The sequence below is a fragment of the Eurosta solidaginis genome, chromosome 5, assembly GCF_040869045.1.
Source record: "Eurosta solidaginis isolate ZX-2024a chromosome 5, ASM4086904v1, whole genome shotgun sequence".
Classification (NCBI taxonomy): Eukaryota; Metazoa; Arthropoda; class Insecta; order Diptera; family Tephritidae; genus Eurosta; species Eurosta solidaginis.
This window is the reverse complement of record NC_090323.1, coordinates 30,757,425-30,780,125: the sequence shown is the minus strand read 5'-3', so window position 1 is coordinate 30,780,125 and position 22,701 is coordinate 30,757,425. Positions and strand designations below refer to the sequence as shown.

Below are 22,701 nucleotides of genomic sequence, written 5' to 3'. Positions count from 1 at the left end.
TATGTTTTCCCACTTTGCGGATATGATTTCAATGGCTAAATCAACCGGAATGCTTGGGAACAAGGAGACTACGTCCAAGGAAACAAGGCTTTCATCATCATAAATATATGTGCCATTGACCTTACTTTTAAATTCTGTTGAGTCATCGACATTATATTTAGAAGTCCGACGCCTGTTTATGGAGTTCACCAATGACCTGCTTGTGTTTTTTCACTTCATACGGCTGGGTTCTCAGGTGCCGTATTTCCTCAAAATGCTTACGGAGATGACTCCTTAAGCCCCTAGGCGGTGCTGGTTCATCAATCAGATGTCTGTTGGGATGCCCAGGTTTCTGGGTATTCAACAGGAACTGTTTGGTCAGCATCTCATTTCTCTCCCTGATGGGGAGTATTCTCGCCTCATTATGCAGATGGTGTTCTGGGGACATAAGAAGACAGCCCGTGGCAGGCCTCTAGTTTCTTCCAGTGGGTGATTTTTAGGCTTGGCGACCATATGGGTGACGCGTAGCACGTAATCGGCTGGCTAATTGCTTTGTATGTAGTCATGAGCGTTTCTTTATTTTCTCCAAGTACTGCCAGCGAGGGATTTGAGGATTTTGTTACGGCTCTGAATTCTCGGAACAATTGCGGCTGCGTGCTCACCAAAATGTAGATCCTGATCAAACGTCACACCCAAGATTTTGGGGTGTAGGACAGTCGGTAGCGTGCCCCAGCGGGTTAGGGGATCAGAATATGCCCGCGGTAGGTATGCCTGTCGTAAGAGGCGACTAAAATACCAGATTCAAGGGGTTGTGTAACGCAACCCTTCAGGTTGCCAGCGCAATATGTAGCTTCTCCGAACCCAATTGTCAACCTCACCTATCCGCGGCGAATCCTGTTTCACTAACAGACGAGGCTCTGGCGACCACAAGCTCCTCATGGAACTTGGGGGTGGGGAGGGGGGAATGGCCTGAAGGTTTAATGTGGCCACATAAATCGTTCCCGAGATGGTCGGGCTAGCACCTTAATGGTGCTGTGGTACCGGAGCGTACCGGATCTTTATCCGGCAAAGGACCATCACATCGATAACACTCCCCAAAGCCTTCGGGGAGCAACCTTATCGCTACAACAACAACAACAGTCGGTAGCGTAGTGCCATCGACGTGGATGTTCAAAATGGTCGACATTTGGGGCGTCCATGTTGTAAATAAGGTCGCGGAAGATTTAGTCGTTGATAATGCCAGGTTTCGCGAGGCGAAAAAACCGGAGAGATCAGGGAGGTAGCCGTTTATTTTATTGCATAGCGCATCGATCTTTGGGCCTGGGCCTGTGGCCATTATTGTGAAGTCATCGGCGTAGGAAACGATTGTGACTCCTTCCGGTGGTGAAGGTAGCTTAGATATGTAGAAATTAAACAAAAGTGGGGATAGGACACCACCCTGTGGCACCCCTTGTTTAATTCTCCTTGGTTTTGATGTTTCCTTTCTAAATTGCACCGATGCCTGCCGACCACCCAGATAATTTGCGGTCCACCTTTTAAGACATGGGGGAAGGGTAGACCCTTCCAGGTCCTGCAGTAACGAGCCATGGTTGACCGTATCGAAAGCTTTTGATAGGTCTAGCGCTAAGAGTACTGTTCTATGGTGTGGGTATTGATTTAAACCGCAATTTATCTGAGTGCTAATGGCATTTAGCGTGGTGGTAGTGCTATGGAGTTTTCTGAAGCCATGCTGATGAGGGGCTAGCTGCAAATTTGCTTGGAAATAAGAAAGCAAAATGGCTTCAAGCGTCTTTGCCACTGGCGATAGGAGATATATCGGACGATACGACTCATCTATGTTAGCTGGTTTCCCAGGCTTTAGTAGCGGGACAACCTTGGCCATTTTCCATTTCTCAGGTATGACAAAGGTGGAAAGAGACAGATTGAAGACATGCGCTAAATATTTGAAACCGTCTTTCCCTAGGCTTTAGCATCGGCATGGCTATGCCGTCTGGGCCCACTGCTTTGGATGGATAGCACGACCAATGGCGTCCTCAACCTATTTAGCGGTGATGGTGATTGGTGACGCGCTGAATTTGTGTTTATGTGCGTGTCTATTGGCTCTCCGTCTATCTTTGTTGACCGTAGGATGCATTATATATTGTCGGCAGAAAGCGCTCGCGCATTTTTTCGCGTCCGACAGCACTTTGTCGCCAAAGGCGATGGAAACTTTGTCTTTGTGCTTAGTCGGATTCGATAGGGACTTTAAGGTGGACCAAAGTTTACCCACACCGGTAGAGAGGTTACAACCTCTTAGGTGCTCTTCCCATTTCGCCCGCTTGTGTTCATCCACAAGCAATCTGATGCGTTGGTTTATATCCCTTATTTGGGGGTCGCCTGGATCAAGCTGTCTTATAAGGCCACGTTCTCTCGCTAAGTTAGTATAATAATGTACAACTTACAAGCAGATCGTACGTTTCGCTGATATTTGGCATTTATGAATTTCTATACATGACTTACGTGTGCGGTATTACCAGACTAGTAAATAATCAATACTAAAGCTGAAACTCGTATCCCAATCCGATACACTGTTATTTGTAACAGAAGTCCAGTCGTATGGTTATTTATCATTATTTAGGGCTCATCATCAGAGGGTATGTCAGATATCTTTTAATATAACCGCATACAAGAGTATGGGGCGTGGCACGGTACCAATCGTCACCATATTGCATATATATTCTTTTTATGCTACAGCAAGATCACGCGCCGAATTTCAACAAAATTGGAGTACGCTTACTATTTTTTATTGCTCACCCTATGGAGATGGCACCACCGTGCAACGCTAAAAATTACCAATTTTTTCAAAAAGCGGGAATAAGCGGGACCAATCTTTCCACTATTTAAATTAACAAAACACAGGCTTTCTAAAAAAAATTTCAATCAATGCGGGGCACTAAAACAAAAACCTTTTGGAAAAAAAATTGGGAAACAATTTTGTCCCAATACATCACTTTTTAAAAATTATAGTACGAAGGCGTTAAGGACAATATAAATCTTAAAATACATAAATATTATACACATTTACCTGTTTCATAAGAATCCATGGCTTCTTTTTTATAAACTTCACTAAAACCCGTAAAAATATCAATTGAAAATGTATATACTCTAAGAACGTGAAAAACTTCCGCAAGATACGCACGAATGGTCCAACTTTGAGTGGATGTCCACACTAGGCATTTGAATTATGATAATAAATAATTACTGATTCTAATACGGTTGAGTATTGGCCTACTAAAAATATTTTTATACTCAGCTGAGCAGAGCTCACAGAGTATATTAACTTTGTTCGCATAACGGTAATCCGTAACGGCATAAACTAATCGAGATAGATATAGACTTCTATATATCAAAATGATCTGGGTGAAAAATGAAATTCATTTAGCCATGTCCGTCTGTAAACACGATAACTTGGGTAAATTTTGAGGTATCTTGATGAAATTTGGTATATAGGTTCCTGGGCGCTCATCTCAGATCCCTTTTTAAAATGAACGAAATCCGACTACAACCACGCCCACTTTTTCCAAAAGACGGATAAAGCGATGAAACTTGGTAGGTGCGTTGACCTTACGACGCAAAATAGAAAATTAGAAAATTTTTGGACAATGGGCGAGTCAACGCCCACTTTTAAAAGAAGGTAATTTAAAAGTTTTGTAAGCTGTAATTTGGCAGTCGTTGAAGATATCATGATGAAATTTGGTAGGCACGTTACTCCTATTACTATATGTGTGCTAAATAAAAGTTAGCGAAATCGGATGACGAACACGCCCACTTTTTAAAATAAAATTTTTTTAAGTCAAATTTTAACAAGAAATTTAATATCTTTACAGTATATAAGTAAATAATGTCAACATTCAACTCCAGTAATGATGCAACAAAATACAAAAATAAAAGAGAATTTCAAAATGGGCGTGGCGCCGCCCTTTTTCATTTAATTTGTCTAGAATACTTTTAATGCCATAAGTTGAACAAAAATTTAGCAATCCTTGTGAAATTTGGTATGACTGTTTTCTGTGAAAATGGGCGAAATCGGTTGAAGCCACGCCCAGGTTTTATACACAGTCGAACGTCTGTCCCTCCGTTCGGCCGTTAACACGATAACTTGAGCAAAAATCGATATATCTTTACAAAACTAAGTTCACGTACTTAGCTCAACTCACTTTATCTTGTTATAAAAAATGGCCGAAATCCGACTATGACACGCCCACTTTTTCGATATCGAAAATTACTAAAGTGAAAAAAATGCCATAATTGTATACCAAATATGAAAAAAGATATGAAATTTGGTAATTTGATTGGTTTATTGAAGCAAAATATAACTTAGAAAAAACTTTGTAAAATGGGTGTGACACCCATCGTATTAAGTAGAAGAAAATGAAAAAGTTCTGCAGGGCGAAATCAAAAGCCCTTGGAATCTTGGCAGGAATACTGTTCGTGGTATTACATACATAAATAAATTAGCGGTACGTGACAGATGATGTTCTGGATCACCCTGGTCCACATTTTGGTCGATATCTCGAAAACATCCTCGCATATACAACTAAGGGCCACTCCCTTTTAAAACCCTCATTAATACCTTCATTTTGATACCCACATCGTACACAACGCATTCTAGAGTCACCCCTGGTACACCCTTATGGCGATATCTCGAAAAGGCGTCCACCTATAGAACTACGTTCTAAATAATCATTAACACCTTTCATTTGATACCCATATCGTACAAAACACATTCTAGAGTCACCCCTGGTCCACCCTTATGGTGATATCCCGAAATGGCGTCCACCTATAGAACTAAGGCCAACTCCCTTTTAAAATACTCATTAACACCTTTCATTTGATACCCACATCGTACAAAACGCATTCTAGTCACACCTTTGTGGCGATTTCTCGAAAAGGCGTCACCTATAAAACTATGGCCCATTCCCTTTTAAAATACGCTTTATTACCTTCCATTTGATACCCATGTCATACAAACACATTCAGGGTTACCCTAGGTTAATTTTCCTACATGGTGATTTTCCCTTATTTTGTCTCCAAAGCTCTCAGCTGAGTATGTAATATTCGGTTACACCCGAACTTAGCCTTCCTTACTTGTTCCTGTTTGTCTTAGTACTAATTTATTAAAAATAAGGAAACTATTTATATACACTTAGTGTTGTTTATTAAAAAATCAACACGAAGGCAGCATAAACCTGGGCATCGCAACAGACATCTCATCCAGAAACTTAAGAGGTCATCTCTGTACGCTTTCAGAGAAATCCACAAAAAACCGTCTCAACGACAAAAACGCTAAACTCGCAGTTGACAAAAGCAACCTTCCAAGGGGGGCGCACGTCACTCTAGCTGAACTTTGATCCGGATGCTGTAATAGTGTCCCCACAAAACACCAACCATTTTTTCAATTTCAATGTGTAATCAACGCCTCTAACACCTTTATCTCTTTGTCCAACCCAGTTGAAATAGCAGTTTTCCTCGGACTCCCGTTAGAGGATACTGATGACAATTTATGAGCAGTCGCATCTATTGGATGGGGCGAAGCACAACTACACTATCAGACCATAAATAAGTTGCGAAAAAAATGCATACAACATATCTGTTCTAGTTTTCACAAAAATATTCGAATAGATTTTGACTGAGCAGCTTTTCAAATGGAAATCGAAAACCAAAACACGTCCATACAAATTTTGTTATTTGAAATCAAGGCGAATCTATACAAGGTGATGGCAAAGCGAATTCAACCCAATTCGCCGTACAGAAGAATGACAAGTCAAAAGAAAATTCGCATTGATTTCGATTAACTGCCATACTATTGTACCGAGGCGTTGTTTGGAAATCTGCCTCGTCGTGGTATAAATACCGCCTTCGGTGCCGGGAAAAATGTATTTCCGTGCCAACAAAACTGCGGCAGTGGTTTGGCAAACACTCCGAGTGTATTTCTGCCATGAAAAGCTTGACAATGAAAATGCATCTGCCGATCAAATTCGGCGTAACGTATGTAGGTCCCGTCCCGTCCCAACAATTTGCAAGGAACACGGCGTAAATTGGTAAAGCAGCTCGGCCTTTTTCTTCAAGGTGGTAAATCGCGTTATTCTGACATTAAATTAAAATTTCAAAAGCGCGCCTAAAAATCATATCCACACCATTAGGAATAAACTACATACAGAGTGTATGTGCCTACATGGTGATCAAAAGGAATATAAACAAAAAGGCAACTCTTAGAGACCAATTGTACAGCGAACAACGGGACATTCATATGGCTTAGCAGCACTGATAAGAATGTTGGAGATTCGAATTCAACGCTCAGCTCCCGAAAAGCTAGCTGATGAAGAAGTGAAATTCAGAAACATGTCCTAGTAACCATTGCCGTTTGTAAACTTACAATTTGTCTCTAATATCAATTTACTAAATTTAGTTCACGTGCTTATCTGAACTCACTTTATCTTGGTATTAAAAATGGGCGAAATCCGACTATGACCATGCCCACTTTTTCGATATCGAAAATTTCGAAAAATTAAAAAAAAATGCCATAATTCTATACCAAATACGAAAAAAGGGATGAAACATGGTGATTGGATTTATTTTTTGACGCAAAATATAACTTTAGAAAAATCTTTGTAAAATGGGTGTGACACATACCATATTAAGTAGAAGAAAATGAAACAGTTCTGTAGGGCGAAATCAAAAGCCCTTGGAATCATGGCAGAAATACTGTTCGTGGTATTACATATATTTAATAAATTAGCGGTACCCGACAGATGATGTTCTGGGTGACCCTGGTCCACATTTTGGTCGGTGTCTCGAAAACGCCTTCACATATACAACTAAGGGCCACTCCCTTTTAAAACCCTCATTGATACCTTTAATTTGATACCCATATCGTACAAACACATTATAGAGTCACCCCTGGTCCACCTTTATGGCGATATCTCGAAAAGGCGTCCACATATAGAACTGAGGTCCACTCCCTTTTAAAATACTCATTACCACCTTTCATTTGATAACCATATCGTACAAACACATCCTAGAGTCACCCCTGGTCCACCTTTATGGCGATTTCTAGAAAAGGCATCACCTATAAAACTATGGCCCATTCCCTTTTAAAATACGCTTTATTACCTTCCATTTGATACCCATGTCATACAAACACATTCTAGGGTTACCCTAGGTTCATTTTCCTACATGATTATTTTCTTTATTTTGTCTCCAAAGCTCTCAGCTGAGTATGTAATGTTAGGTTACACACGAACTTAGGCTTCCTTACTTGTTTTTTTTTCTATCTCAGTGTTAATCCGCTCCTTTGCCTGCTTCAACTCCAGTTATTTCCTTCTACATTCTACATCTTTCCCTTTCTCTAACCCTCTTTATACTATTTTTTCGCATCTTCACTCTACCTCTTTCTCTTGAACACATCCATCACTATAACCTTCCAACTCCTTTTTGTTTCCCTTTCCTCCTCGCCCCTCAAATCCTCCTATCGCTCTCCCACTATTTCCATCTTAGCTTTCCCTATAGTTCCAGCCATCTTCTCAACTTCCCCTGCTTCGTTTGTCTAGCTCTTCCTAAACCTTTTCCCCTACTTTCTCGTGCTATCTTCCACACTTTTATAATATAGTATTCTTTCCCGCTTTCAAACTTCCCTTTTCTTCGAGGGTTGCATTAAAACCAACAATGATCTATCTACATTCTTGCAGAAATACTTGGGTTGTATTCAAACCAAAAGTGGTAGAATCAACCATCAGCACGCCAAAGACCACAGACATGCCCATTAGTTTGACATCTTTTATGATCAAATCCGTAGAGAGATGAATATATTTGTATATGTGGAATTTACAAATTCGCATTATCGGAGTGGGAATAGAACTGCTAAGTGCAAGCCAGGATCTAAGTGGCACTTTTTAGCCATTGAAATCAAAGCTCTGGGTGCTATCACCTCTGCTGTGGACGCTGGTCATCAACCAACTGCTCAGGCAATTCGATGAGGGACCCGTAAAACTTACGGCTTACGCAGATGACGTTGCAATTGTCATAAGTGGAAAGTGCCTTCCAACGATTAGTTCTTTGGTGGATCGGGCGCTTCGGGATATTCATACCTGGGCATCTAATGTCGGGTTGAAAGTCAATGCGGAGAAGACGGATATGGTCTTGTTTACAAAGAGGTACAAGGTCCCAAATTGGACCAGGCCTAGGAGGGGTGACCTTACAGGAGAAACCTTGCACAAAATATCTAGGAATCATCCTACACAGTAAGCTGTCATGGAAGCTCAACGTAGAGGAGAGGGTCAAGAAGGCCTCAACGGCACTCTATGCATGTAAAAGAATGCTGGGGTGTACGTGGGGCCTATCGCCCTCTCTTTCTCATTGGGTTTTTACAGCGATTGTAAGCCCTATTCTATACTATGGAGTTCTTGTTTGGTGGAAAGCCACACAAAAAACAACATACCTCAAAAAATTAGAGGGGATACGCAGACTATCGATGCTTAGCATTACGGGAGCCCTGAAATCAACCCCGACGGCTGCACTGTATGCCATTCTGCACATCCCACCTGTACACCTGGTAGCAAAGAACAAAGCGTTAACGACCGCAACCAGGCTCGGTGCCTCGGGGCAGCTTGAGCGCTGACCATATGGCCATAGTAGTATAGCGTCATCAATCACAAGACGAACAAACTACATGATTCCCTATCTGCGCTTCGAGGGAGATCTTAAGGCCACAATAGAGGTGGACGGTTGGCGCAAGGGTGCGCAAATGGCGGACGAGGCGATACATGTGTGCACCGATGGTTCCAAAGTAGTGGAAGGAGTAGGTTCTGCGGTATACTGCGCTGATCCCGAAATAAGCAGATCCTACAGGCTGCCGGATTACTGTAGCGTTTTCCAAGCGGAAATATTAGCCGTAACCAAAGCAGTAGAAACCCTGGAAGAGAATAGCTTAAGCTGCAACCGTGTTAACTTTTATATTGACAGTGAAGCAGCAATTAAGGCAATAATCTCGCATAGCACAGCATCTAAATGCGTGTTAGAGTGTAAGCAGTCTCTGGAGAGAATCGGGACAGGGAGAAGCATACATCTATATTGGGTCCCAGGGCATATGGGAATAGATGGGAATGAAAAAGCGGACGAACTAGCTAAATCCCTTGAAGCTTGCTCCGTAGATGTCCCAATTAGATTGGGCGAGATTAGGCGAGAGGTGCCCATGATCGACCAAGCGGGAAAGGCGTGGGTTCAAGCGCGGGGCTGCAAAGTGTCGAAGATTATGTGTAGGTCTTACAACCTTAGACTAACACAGTTGCTTCTATCATTAAAAAGAGAGGACTGTAGACTCATGACGGGTACTCTGACTGGACACTGCCTTCTGGCATCACATGCCTTTAAATTAGGCTTGGTCAGTGATAGCAGATGTAGGAAGTGCGTGTTGGAGGAGGAAATGATCGGGCACGTTCTGTGCTCGTGCCCTGCACTTGCCAGGTTAAGACTACAGCTATTAGGAGTGATAAAGCTGTCAGATCTAGAAGCAGCAAGTGGCTTAAGTCCTAGGAAGCTTCTAGTATTTGAAAACAGGACGGAGTTATTTTATAACATAGATCCTGGTTTTTGATAGGGTTTTTCAGTTTGGTCGTTAAAAACAAACTTCTGGTAACACTACGGACTCAATCCGTCTATGTGAGGTCCTCATGGACCGGCCAGTTCAACCTACCTACCTACGGGGACTCTTGAAAACTAGCCCGACAACAGCATTGCATGCCATTCTGCACACCATGCTTGCAGACCTAGTAGCCAAAATACAGCGTTAATAACGACAACAGGATTCAAGGGCTCATGACAGCTAGGATGCAGGCCGTATGGCTATAACGGCGTCATTTAACGCAGAAACAGATCTTGGAGCCACACTTGAGCTCGAGCTTCTCTTAGAACTTGCCAGTGTGGGGGCGGGATGACCTAGAACGTTCAACGCGGTCGTATTACATAGTTCCCGAGATGGCCGGCAAAGGACCATCAACACCGATAACACGCCCCAAGACCTTCGGGGAGTGCATTTATAGCAACACGTCGTGATTGACGGCAGTTATAGTCGAGACCAATCTTCGCACTTACAATCGCCATGTACCGCCGCTGCGGGTTTACAGCATACGTGACAAAAAAGGCGTCGAAAGAGAGTGTCGCTCTGCCTAGGAGAGAATAACGCTGCCCATGGGCGCAGTAGCGCGCGGTATCGTGACCAGAAGAAGAAAATAAGGAAAGAAATAATTACCGAAAATCCTCGATGAATAGACGTTCCGCCTACCGACTATGACGAAGTGACGGGAGTGGCAATATAACGGATAAATAACAACAAGTCGCCGAAAAACTCGCTGAGCTGTTAAACACGGATTCAAATATAGTCGAACGAGTACATGCCTCCAGATGGGAAAGTAAGTGCACTCCGTCCAATTCATAATCCCGCAAACTGCACTAATTACCGCGGAACCAGCCTATCGCATGTGAGCTCTATCTAGCGTGTTGTGCGAAAGACTGAAGCCCAAATTCACCGAGCTGATTGGATCATATCTGTACGTTTTCAGATCTGATAAATCTCTCAACGATCAGATTTTCATGATACGTCAAATCCTAAGGAAGATTCTCGATGAGATAGTCGACACGCAACATCTTTTTGTCGACTTCAATGCAGCTTTTGACAGCGCGACACAGTTTTCGTTGTTTTTTTGGCAATTTTCGAATCATCATGCATATTTTGACTACCTCGAATAGCCGGTATCAATATTTCAGGACTACTCTTCTTCGCGGGGTTGCTAATTTTATCTACTACAATTTCATTCATCAACATTATTTTTGATTCAACAGACTTTTTATACTCAGCGTGCTTTGCACACAGAGTATATTAACTTTGATTGGATAACGGTTGGTTGTGCAGGTATAAAGAAATCGAGATAGATATAGACTTCCATATATCAAAATCATCAGTATCGAAAAAAAATTGTATTGAGCCATGTCCGTCCGTCTGTCCGTTAACACGATAACTTGGTAGTAGTGCAGTTTATGGTACCCACCGAAATTTGGGCCAAAATTTTCGAGTGAGGTATCAAAAGACGCGTATTCACGCCTAGATTAAGAATCTGAAAGCGGAAGTTAACTTTTTTTACCCGCTTAAAAGTTATCCGCTAAAAACAGGTTTGTGTGATACATATTGTTCCCGCACGTTTACAATCTTTTAAGCGCACACATCACTTTACTTTTTATATTTAGTATATCAACATAATCTAATTTGCACGCATTAACGAAAAATCATGTTAAATTTCACTAATTTACTTATAAAATATCAACACAAACATTGCAAAAAATTTCTGTCCAAATGAAAACACATGAAAGTGAACAGTGTTGCCAGCTCGGCAACGATGGAAATTACCTTTGTGTTCTCTGTTAGGATTAACACAATGCGGTGGCGGCTCAACATAAATTTAAATGGCTTAAGTGCAGAATACATACATTTAAAATAAATAAATAAAAAAATTTATATGAGTATCGGTAGTGGTGTTTATGGTGAGTTCAACCGTATAATTTTTTTTTTTGGGCAAATAATAACTATAGGGGTAATTCCACGTCAAAATGTACGCAGAAGGGTGTACTACGCAGAAGGACATCACCGTGGCGGTAGCCACGGTTATACCACACACCCGGACCTGACATAGCGTAGCCCAGGGTTATTTTTTATTTTTATGCAGAAAGGTGTTCCACGCAGAATTAAAATTAAAATTTTAAAAATGTACACCAAAAAAGAGCTTTTTCAAATTTTTGGTAAATAAAGACTAGAAAATTTAAAGATATATATACATCAGATGAAAGGTATTTTTATAAGTTATTTTTCGATTTTTAAATTTTTGAAATCCATCCACTAGTTTCGGAGATATTTTGATTTGAAAAATTCAGAATTTCGCCTTTTGACATGGAATTACCCCAAACCTTTCATTTGCACCAAAAAATATACCGTTGGAATCAGCATAAACATCTCTATAAAGTCCGATTTTTTATTTATTTTTTTTTGACAAATGTATGTATTCTGCACTTAAGCCATTTAAATTTATGTTGAGCCGCCACCGCCTTGTGTTAATCCTAACAGAGAACAACAAAGGTAATTTCCATCGTTGCCGAGCTGGCAAAACTGTTCACTTTCATGTGTTTTCATTTGGACAGAAATTTTTTGCTATGTTTGTGTTGATATTTTATAAGTAAATTAGTGAAATTTAACATGATTTTTCGTTAATTCGTGCAAATTAGATTATGTTGATGATCCAGACGTGAATACGCGTCTTTTGATACCTCACTTGAAAATTTTGGCCCAAATTTCGGTGGGTACCATAAACTGCACAATTACCGATAACTTGAGTAAATATTGAGATATCCTCACCACGAGCTTATCTGGACCCAGAATAGATTGGTATTGAAAATGAGCGAAATCGGATAACCATGCCCACTTTTTATATATTGTAACGAATATTAGCAGCACTAAGGGATACCATCATCTCTAAGCCGATGTCAAGCAGTGATTGGTATGCACATCAATAATTCAATCATTATGTACGTACACGCAGCAGAGAAGCGACGCACAAACACATGCAGATGTCTTATCTGAGATGTTCCTAAAAGTATGCAATTATAATTGTGGACGTGTCGCTCACAAATACACGCGCATATGAGAAGCTATATACGTGCATCTGTAGTTATAATTTTATTGCAGTAACTAAGTAAATTCTGGAAGCGCCTAGAAGATGCAACGAGAAATCACAGAGTATAAAAGGCCGCAACAGTAGAGGCGCGACAATCAGTTTCATTTAAGCAAGCTATTGGTTGTGAAGTATCAGTGTTATTGTGAAGTACTTTAATAAAGGCCATTTTGCATTATTAAATATTGGAGTTATTTATTCAACAGTTTAGCGATACGAACGTTAATAGAAGGATGCAAATAAGAGGAATTGGATTAAATTCGTTACAATTGGTGTCAGAAGAGGAATTGTTGAATAAATTCTGGAGATTTTGAATACAACTTGGACATGGCAAAGTTAAGTGAATTGAAGATCCAGCAACTGAAGAAGGAGTTGGAGAGCCGTGGATTGAATGCAGCCGGCATTAAACTAGAACTTCAGGAACGACTACGACAGGCAATGGAATTAGAAGGAATTGACGTGGAAGAGTATGTCTTTAATCCTGATGTGGAAGAGCCAGCGACTAAAATGGAGAAGATAGAGACTGCGAATCCATTGGCAAGTGTTGACACTAATGCGATACTAGCAGTATTGAAGCAAATGTCGTCACAAATATCAACCGAAATGTCATCTCAGCTGGAATCCCAGAAGACTTATATGGCATCACAACTGGATGAACAGAAGACAAGTAATGCATCTCAACTGGAATCGCTGGAGACACGCATAACATCCAAGATGGAAGCACAAGAAACCCGTATTTCAGAAATGTCGACACAGATTACATCTAAGATGGAAACACAGTTAGAAGAACAGAAGACATATATGGCTGAGCAGTTGAAAGCACAAGAATCTCACATATCTTCGCAACTGTCAGAACAGGAAGCAAGGGTATCATCAAAACTGGAAGCGCAAGATGCAAAAATTGCTCAATTTAAGGCAGAAGTCGATGATTTCAAGGGTCGTATGGAGCAGTTGCAATTAAATCGTCCAGCTGTTTCAGCAAGCAATCCAAAGGTAAGAACACCATCCTTTCCAGGTCTTTAAGCTACAGTTTGAAAGACCGCAGCAGTGAACAACTGGAATGCTGAAGATAAACTTGCAGCTCTATTCATAGCATTGAAGGGGCCAGCAGCCGAAATACTACAGACGATTCCCGAAGGAGAGCGGAACAACTATGAAGCATTGATGGCCGCTGTAGAGAGACGATACGGAACTGAGCATAGAAGACAGATATACCAAATGGAGTTACTGAACCGCTTCCAGAGGCCTGGTGAAACATTGCAAGAGTTTGCGTCGGATGTTGAAAGGCTGGCACATTTAGCGAATGCGGACGCACCCGTGGAATACACTGAAAGGGTAAAGATTCAGAGCTTTATAAATGGCATACGGGACGTCGAAACAAAGCTAGCTACATACGCAAACCCAAAGCCAACATTCGCAGAAACGGTTTCACAAGCTCTGATTCAGGAAACAACGTCGCTTCTGTAGTAGAGAGGCCAGAGTGGGTAGACGCAATATTGGAGGCGCTGAAAGGATCGCAAAAGCGGAGTGAGAGAGTTATCAAATGCTTCAAATGCAGGAAGCCCGGTAACATGGCACGTCATTGCGATCTTGATCCTAGTGGTTGCAACAGCATGAGTGGTTTTAATAACAAAGCTGGAGGGGATGAGCAAGAGCGAGTAAGATGTAGAGATATGTCCTGTGATATCTGTGTCGCAAATTGGAAGGAAATCAAGCAGTCTTGCCGTCAGAGGGAATGTCGATGGCAAGGAGCGTGTACTGACTGTAGACAGCGCATCTCATTCCTTAATCCGATCTGACTTGGTCAACAGGAGAATAAAACCGTTACCTGGGGCAAGGTTGCGTACGGTCACAGGCGAGTATAACCAAGTCCAGGGAGAAGTGATATGTGAAGTCTTAATTGGGAAGGTCATGGTTCTACACAAATTCATTGTGGCACAGATTGTTGATGAAGTCATATTGGGAGTGGACTTCTTGGTTGACCATGACATCAAGATCGATATGCTGAGAAGGGTGATGCGTTATGAGAACCAGGATGTGCCACTTAATTTCAGTTTGGAAAAAGGGTTCAGCAGTAAGCGAGTGCTGGTGAAGGAAATTCGACAGAGACCACGAAAGTCAAGGAAAGTAGATCAAGCAAAGGTTGATGGAACAAATGAGCCAAACAAATCAAAACCGAAGATACCTGTGAGAGAAACACTAGCATTGAAAAGCCCTAACGGACGCGCTAAAACGAAGGAAAGAATTTCGCAGAAAGAATGCAAGGGAAAGAAGAAAGCCGGGGCACACTACTGTTGTGAAGCGTCGGAACAATACTGATTATGCAAAGCAAATCCGTCTAGCGCAAGCTCTACGAAGTAGTTCATTGGCCAAACAACAGAGTGTGAGGGAACGAACCAATGTAATGAGTAGTACGATGAAACACAGGTACGACGAGAACAAGAATTCGTAAGGTTTCTTGAAGGGAGATTTGGTACTGCTATACAACCCTCACCGGCGGAAAGGTGTTCCATCCGAATTTTGGTGCAGTTGGGAAGGCCCGTACAAAGTTGTGAAGAGGATCAGTGATGTCATCTACCGCATACAAACAATTGGGAAACAACGAAATAGAAGGGTGGTTCAATTGGAGAGGCTAGCAGCGTTTAGATTGAGAGATTTGTCTGATCGGGACGAGCAGACTTAGGTAGAGGGCAGTGTAACGAATATTAGCAGCACTAAGGGATGCCATCATCTCTAAACCGATGCCAAGCAGTGATTGGTATGCACATCAATAATTCAATCATTATGTACGTACACGCAGCGGAGAAGCGACGCATAAACACATGCAGATGTCTTATCTGAGATGCTCCCAAAAGTATGCAATTATAATTGTGGAAGTGTCACTCAACAATACACGCGCATATGAGAAGCTATACACATGCATTTGTAGTTATAATTTTATAGCAGTAACCAAGTAAATTCTGGAAGCGCCTAGAAGATGCAACGAGAAATCACAGAGTATAAAAGGCCGCAACAGTAGAGGCGCGACAATCAGTTTCATTTAAGCAATCTATTGGTTGTGAAGTATCAGTGTTATTGTGAAGTACTTTAATAAAGGCCATTTTGCATTATTAAATATTGGAGCTATTTATTTAACAGTTTAGCGATACGAACGTTAGTAGAAGGTTGCAAATAAGAGGAATTGCATTAAATTTTAGTAAATAATACAGGTGTATACAGAATGTTGAAATTTGACGTGTGAACTGATGTTGACTCTTGAAAAAAAAATTTAAAATTTTTTTAAAATGGGCGTGGCACCGCCCACTTGTGATAAAATTAATTTTACAAATGTTATTAATCATAAATCAAAAACCGTTAAAGCTATCGTAACAAAATTCGGTAGGGAGGTTGCCTTTACTATAAGGAATGTTTTGAAGAAAAATTAACTAGATCGGTTAATGACCACGCCCACTTTAAATATATAAAAAAATTTTAAAAGGGTCGTGGACGAATAAAACAAAATTTGCAAAAAAAGAGCTTTATATCATTGGTATTTCATTTCCTAAGTGGATTTTTAACAAGAAAAAAGGAAAAACCTGAAATTTTAAAAAATTGGCGTGGCGCCGCCCCGTTTATGACTAAGCAATTTTCTATTCGGGATCCATAACTCGAACAAAAATTAACGGATCGTAATAAAACTGGGTACACAAATTTTCCTATAGCAGGAAATATTTCTAGAAAAAATGGACGAGATCGGTTAAAGACCATGCCGACTTTTATATAAAATATTTTTAAAAGGGTTGTAGACGAAAATAATAAGCTATATCTTAGCGAAAAAGAGCTTTGTATCAATAGAATTTTACTTTCTAAATTGAATTATAACATTAAATTGGAAAACACTAAAATTTTTAAAAATGGTGTGGCACCGCCCCTTTTATGATCAAGCAATTTTCTATGTTTTGGGAGCCATAACTCGAAGAAAAATTAACATATCGTAATGAAATTGTGTACACATATTTTCCTTATAGCAGAAAATATTTCTAGTAAAAATGGACGGCGGTTAAAGACCACGGCAACTTAGATATAAAACAAGTTTAAAAGGGTCGTAGACTAGAATAATAAGATATAGCTTAGCAAAAAATAATTTTGAATCAATGATATTTCACTTATCAAGTTTTATTGTAAGAGGAAATGGGGAGACATTTTTTTTAAACGGGCGGTGCCACGTGTTATTTAGAAAAGTAATTTATCTGAAATGAAATGTACAATTAAAGTTCACGCTGAGTATATAATGTTCGGTTACACCCGAACTTAGACACCTTTACTTGTTAAAATTATTTTCACTGTCATCCACATTTCTGTTATGTTGTATGGTTTTGGTAAGAACATTTACAGAATTTTTTGAAGTCCTACCAGATTTATAAGGTCGTCGAAATCGTGCAACCTCCTGTGAAATTATCTCTGTGGTACTACTCGTACAAATATCACTACTACCCACATTATTTTCTACAGAATACCCCTCTAAGCAAGTACATACTTTCTACGCTAATATTTGCTTATTACCAACAGAACTTTCGCGCATATTTGTATGTTCATCTGCCGTACTATAATCCATATTAGGACCTGTTGTTGTTGAAACATTTGAATTTTGCTCTTCAATTTCACACCTTTTTTATTTTCTAAAATACCTAAACAATATGGCTCCATAGTAATATTAATTTCAACTTTAACATCAACATCAACATTATAGTCATCCTAATTCTTATTTTTAACACTTTCATTACGTATATAATTGGTTGATGAAATATCTTTAGGCCGACATATCGTAATAGAAAGCGTTTTATTTTTAATTTCTCGACTTTTAGAAATAAGTTTATACAAATCTATAAGTCCATGTTTAGAAGAATTTTCACTTGAAATTCTTTGGCGACCTTTTTCTTTTAATATGGTATTTGTTTAACCGGCTTTAGGTCCAATCTTTTATATTGGTAAACTGAAGGAGAAACAATTTTTGGTGTTTTAACGCTAAAAAATAGGATCTAAAGCTGAAGAATTTTCACTTTGAAATATTTGAGTAGAGTCTTTTAAATTGTTATTTTTCTTTACTGTATTTGCACTATTATCACTATAATCAATACACTGAAAGAAATGGTATTAGTAAAATCAACAAATCTGTTCTGTTGTTCTTGACTTAACGGAGATTCGGTGAAATTGATTGAATTATGGTTAATTTGACCGAGTTTTTTGTCAAGCGAACAAATTAGTTTAGTCATTTCAACAGAAGAGAAATTGTCGCTTTTAAGTTAACAAAATTTTGTAAAATTGACAGATTTCTAATAAATCTAACTGATTTTTCTGTTAACACAACTGATCTTACAGGTCATTTCAACAGCGAACAACAGACAATGCATGAGCAAATTTGAAAGAGAATTTTTCGCTAACTGCGCTCTCTACTTTGTACTTATGACGATGGTGCTACTTGTTTAAAAAAAAACACCAAAATAAGAAAAACACCAAATCGAAAAACACACAAATTGGGAGAACAACAAAAAACTAGTTTTTCAGTTATCAATACAAAACAAAAACCCCTTTTTGGAATTTAATGTACATAACACTGGAAAAAATTATGCGATACCGGGACACCTATTTATCGGGCACAATTTTGCAACTTCTCCTCCAAGCGAAATGCAAAATTGCGCCCTCTTGTTGCAAAAGTTTTGTTTGAACGAACAGGATTTTTCCAAAATTAGCAACATTTTGTTCAAGTTTTTACGAATTTTCACTCACGCTAACGAATCTAATAAGATAATAAAAAACATCCTTTTTTATTGTTGATGTTTCCGACAGCATAAAGTTTGAGTTATTTTGGAATCGTTCCAAAATAAACTGTAACGAGAATTATTCTTTAATTTTCTATAGCTTGCAAGATCTCTATTTAAAATGTTATGTCAAACATTTATACTACAAGTTTTGTTCAAAAAAATCACGTGTTGCAACTCTACATGCGAGAGATGAAATTGAGAACGAGCCGCAACTGAAAGAATTGAGAATCAGTTTCGTTACTATTATTTTCATTTCTATTTGAAAAGTAAAGTGACGCGCGGTCAAGTTCAAAACTATAAATTAAATAAATTATAAAAAATAAAATTTGGTGAAAGTGCGTTTAATAAAACAAAGTAATAAATTGTATAATGTTTAACTGTAAAGTTGAAATAAAGATCTTGAAATCGACGGCAATGTGGTTTAACAAACAGTGCATGCCCTTATTTTCGCTAGAGCATGTACTAACGCGTGTGTGAATATGTATGTAGCATATATACATATATGTATGTCAGTTAAGGATTCTTTAGTACAAGAATCCAAAAAAATAATTTGTTTATGGTCAGTAAGACCTTTATTTATTAGCTTCAAACTAAGACTAAAGTTTACAAATAATTTACTTAGCAGCTAAGCTCACTTGCACTGGCCTCTTGTTGTTGTTTTGCTAATTTTCCAAATTTGCCAATTTGAGGTGCGCGTGTGAAGACTTCCACTCCCATCGAAAATAAGCTTTTTGCTGACGATGCGTCTGGCTTCAGGTATGAGAAAGTCAAGTTGCATTTCCCGTACCGATTTGTTGTTGTTGTTGTTGTTGTAGCGATTAGTTACTCCCCGAAGGCTTTAGGGAGTGTTATCGATGTGATGGTCCTTTGTCGGATACAGATCCGATACGCTCCGGTAACACAGCACCATTAAGGTGCTGGCCCGACCATCTCGGGAACGATTTATATGGCCACATTAAACCTTCAGGCCAACCCTCCCTCCCCACCCCCAAGTTCCATGAGGAGCTTGGGGTCGCCAGAGCCTCGTCTGTTAGTGAAACGGGATTCGCCGCTCGAAGGTGAGGTTGACAATTGGGTTGGAGAAGCTATATATTGCGCTACACAACCCGTTGAATCCCTACCCCTCGTCGTCACATATATATGTTGACAAAATCTCTCGATTAATAGTCAAAATAATTTCACTTGGTTGATAGCCTTAACAGATCTATCACGGAATTCACTTTACTTATCAGTTTTTTCTAACTCAGGCAAAAAGCCAGAGAATTCACTACGTCGGGTGGCTAGTGACTTAGTTATATTGGTCGTAAGCCACACAATAACAAACACAATTTATACTGATCGCTTATTTATATTAGATAGCTTGTATTTTTTTTACCGTTTTCATAATAAATAATTGAAATTGGTCCCCGACTAGGAAGTGTTCGGGGGTAATTGGCTCCAAGTTGGACAGGTCATTTGAAGACGGGCTTAGGAGTGGAGAGTTGAGACAGAATTCAATCCTTCACAGGAGGGCACTAAACTCCTCGAGAGAAAATCTATGATCCGATGCGATATTTTTGAAATGAGTTTTGAAACTCTTGACTCCCACAGCCCGCCCATATGAGGAGCAGCTGCGGGGATAAAATGCCATGCGATGGTTTGGTGGGCATATTTGGATACGGTTTGGTTACGCGCATCAGCGAGGAATGCCTTGAACTCTGAGCGGAGCAAATCAGACAAATAGGCAGACGTAACCCTTGGACATGCGGCATCCTCGTCCGCTGTAGGACTTGATGTCAAACGGTCCGGAAAAATCCACCCCGGTATTGGCAATGCCCGAGAAAAGGTAGTGTGTTCCGCAGGGAGAATTCCCATGAGTTGCATCAGGGAACGTTTGCGGTATAGCGTGCAGACCTTGCAATTATGAATGGTGGATCGGATCATGTTTTTGACCCGCGGTATCCAATACTGCGTGCGTATGAGCCGCAGCATTAGTTGGTTTCCGCCATGCAGGGAAATGGTGTGGACAAACTGGACTAGGAGACGGGTGAGTCTGCAGACGTAAGGGAGGATTATCGGATGACGCTCATTGAAGGGAAATCCCTGGATGCGTTGAGACGACCCGCCACTCGTAGGACATTATTTTCGTCGATAAAAGGGTCAAGAGAAAGGATTTCGCTTTTGGCTGCGATGGGTTTCCTAGCTCTCAGAGAGCTTACTTTATTGGCATAGTGATTTGTTTGGTATACCGTTATATGCCGGCTAGTCGTAGGCTTGATTTCGTCGGGCGAAATCTGGTGAGACTCCGCCTTAATAGATGTTTTGTTTTCGGATGAGTTCTTTTCGATAATCTCATGATGTAGGAAATGACCCGCAATCCCTCGATAGATCGGAAAATCGATCGAGATATCCCCGCTATTGTTGGTGTTCATTGCTGCATGCACTTAAACTCGTTTCTCTTCTATGGTTGTATGATAATCCTGTCCGTCCTGAGATGGCCATTTCGCCTTCTTGCAGCCATTTCGGTATACTTATTGGTGGGTCCATTTCTTCTCCTTTATGGACTTACAATTTTGAGATTCGTGACAAACTAAATATACCATTTCATGAAAGCTAGAATAATAAAGAAAAAACGTTTAAGTTGAATCGGCCGGGACTTGAACTCAGGACATTCGGTGAGAAAGGCGGATAACGCTACCACCATACCACTGCGACGTGCTGCTCACATCTATCCTTACTCAATACAATGAATACAAATAAGTTTTGATAATTCTCCGAAAGTGTTAACAGTGCACTAAATTTTTGTGTGTGCATATACATGTACATATGTGTATTAGGGTGGACCAAATTTATTGTTGGAAAGGCACATCCAGTTCCTGAATCTATGGGTCATACTGAGTAATATTGTCCATGGGACCATAGGTCTCAAATGAATTTCGAGCCTCCCTAATTTTGTTAGAAAATTTTATATCCCAATCCGAATAGCATCTCTCACAAATAAAATACATGAAAATAAATGTCAAATTCGGATTCGAATTGTGATATAAAATTTTCTAACAAAAGTGGGGATGCTCGAAATTAATTTCAGACCTATGGTCCCATGGACAATAATACTCAGTATGACCCATATATTCAGAAACTGGATGTGCACCTGAAGTTTTTTCCCCCATTTTTCCCCATACAATTTGACCCGGGGAGCGAGAGTAGTGCTGATTCAATGAACTCCGTGTTGGAGAAGCACACAAATGAAAACGGAGTAGAAGAGTGGAGAAGGGTACGGAGCATAGGAAGTAAAAGAGCTCTCTCGCAGTATCGTGCAGCACTAAGAATTGTACAACGCTTGGGAGCAGTGGTCGACCCAACAGAAGTGGAGATCGAGCGCTTGGAATGAGCCCATGAAGCGGTAGAAGTAGGTCGAAGGCAGTTCAAAAGGTTTGATGCGAGAAACCCTCGGTTCTGCAACCGGTACGAGGAGGAAAAAGCGTCGAATGGCAGAATGAAGAGGCAACGTTCGGCGGAAGGTGACAAGTCTGCTTTCAAGAGGCGGAAAGGACCTAGTCCTAGAGCCGCGAGACAGGGCGGTCGCATAGACAAGACAAATGGGCCCAAAGCTTTCAGTGTAATATCACCACAATTGGATTCAATTATTGTTGCAGATAAACATTTAGATATACATATTTGCAGATTTACTATGAGTATCTAAATTGTCAATAAATCGCCTACCTTTTTGTGCCATTTGCTTAAGTGATGCAGTAGTTGACGAAGTTGAGGATGTTGGTGATGTAAGAAGTGTCCGTGGTGAACTGGGCAATTCAAGATGTTGATTGTAGCAATGTTGAGTGTTGCAATGTTGATTGAAGCAGTGTTGTTGCTTATTGAGTTGTATAGCAGGTTTGATCGGCAATTTGGTTACATCGTTCATGGATAGTCGGCGCGTTGGTCCAATGGGCTGATCGTTAAATTTTACTTGTTTTTTCAATGGTTTGCTTGTTTTATTCTCGACATTAATTCGCTAAATTAAAACGAAATAAAAAATAAACTTTTTACATAAAATGTTTATAAAGATAGCGAAAACTTTTCGGATATTTGTATATCTAAATAGGCAGCCTAGAGTCTGTCCCGTAATCCGAAATGGATTACGCTCACGCACGCCAATGGCAATAAATATATAACAAAATTAAATTTAACTT

General features: G+C 40.1%; 1 protein-coding gene across 10 annotated transcripts in view; it reads right to left on the bottom strand.

Moving 5' to 3' along the window:
• Positions 1-22,701, bottom strand: part of LOC137253521 (uncharacterized) — a 422,466-nt gene that overhangs the window by 188,938 nt on the left and 210,827 nt on the right. For all 10 annotated transcript variants that reach the window (XR_010953826.1, XR_010953824.1, XR_010953823.1 and 7 more), the window contains one exon: positions 22,235-22,523. Coding sequence is in view for 5 of the 10 variants with exons in the window: in XM_067790601.1 (XP_067646702.1) it covers positions 22,235-22,523 (289 nt within the window). In the remaining 5 variants the exon portion in view is untranslated. The remainder of the gene's footprint in view (positions 1-22,234; positions 22,524-22,701) is intronic.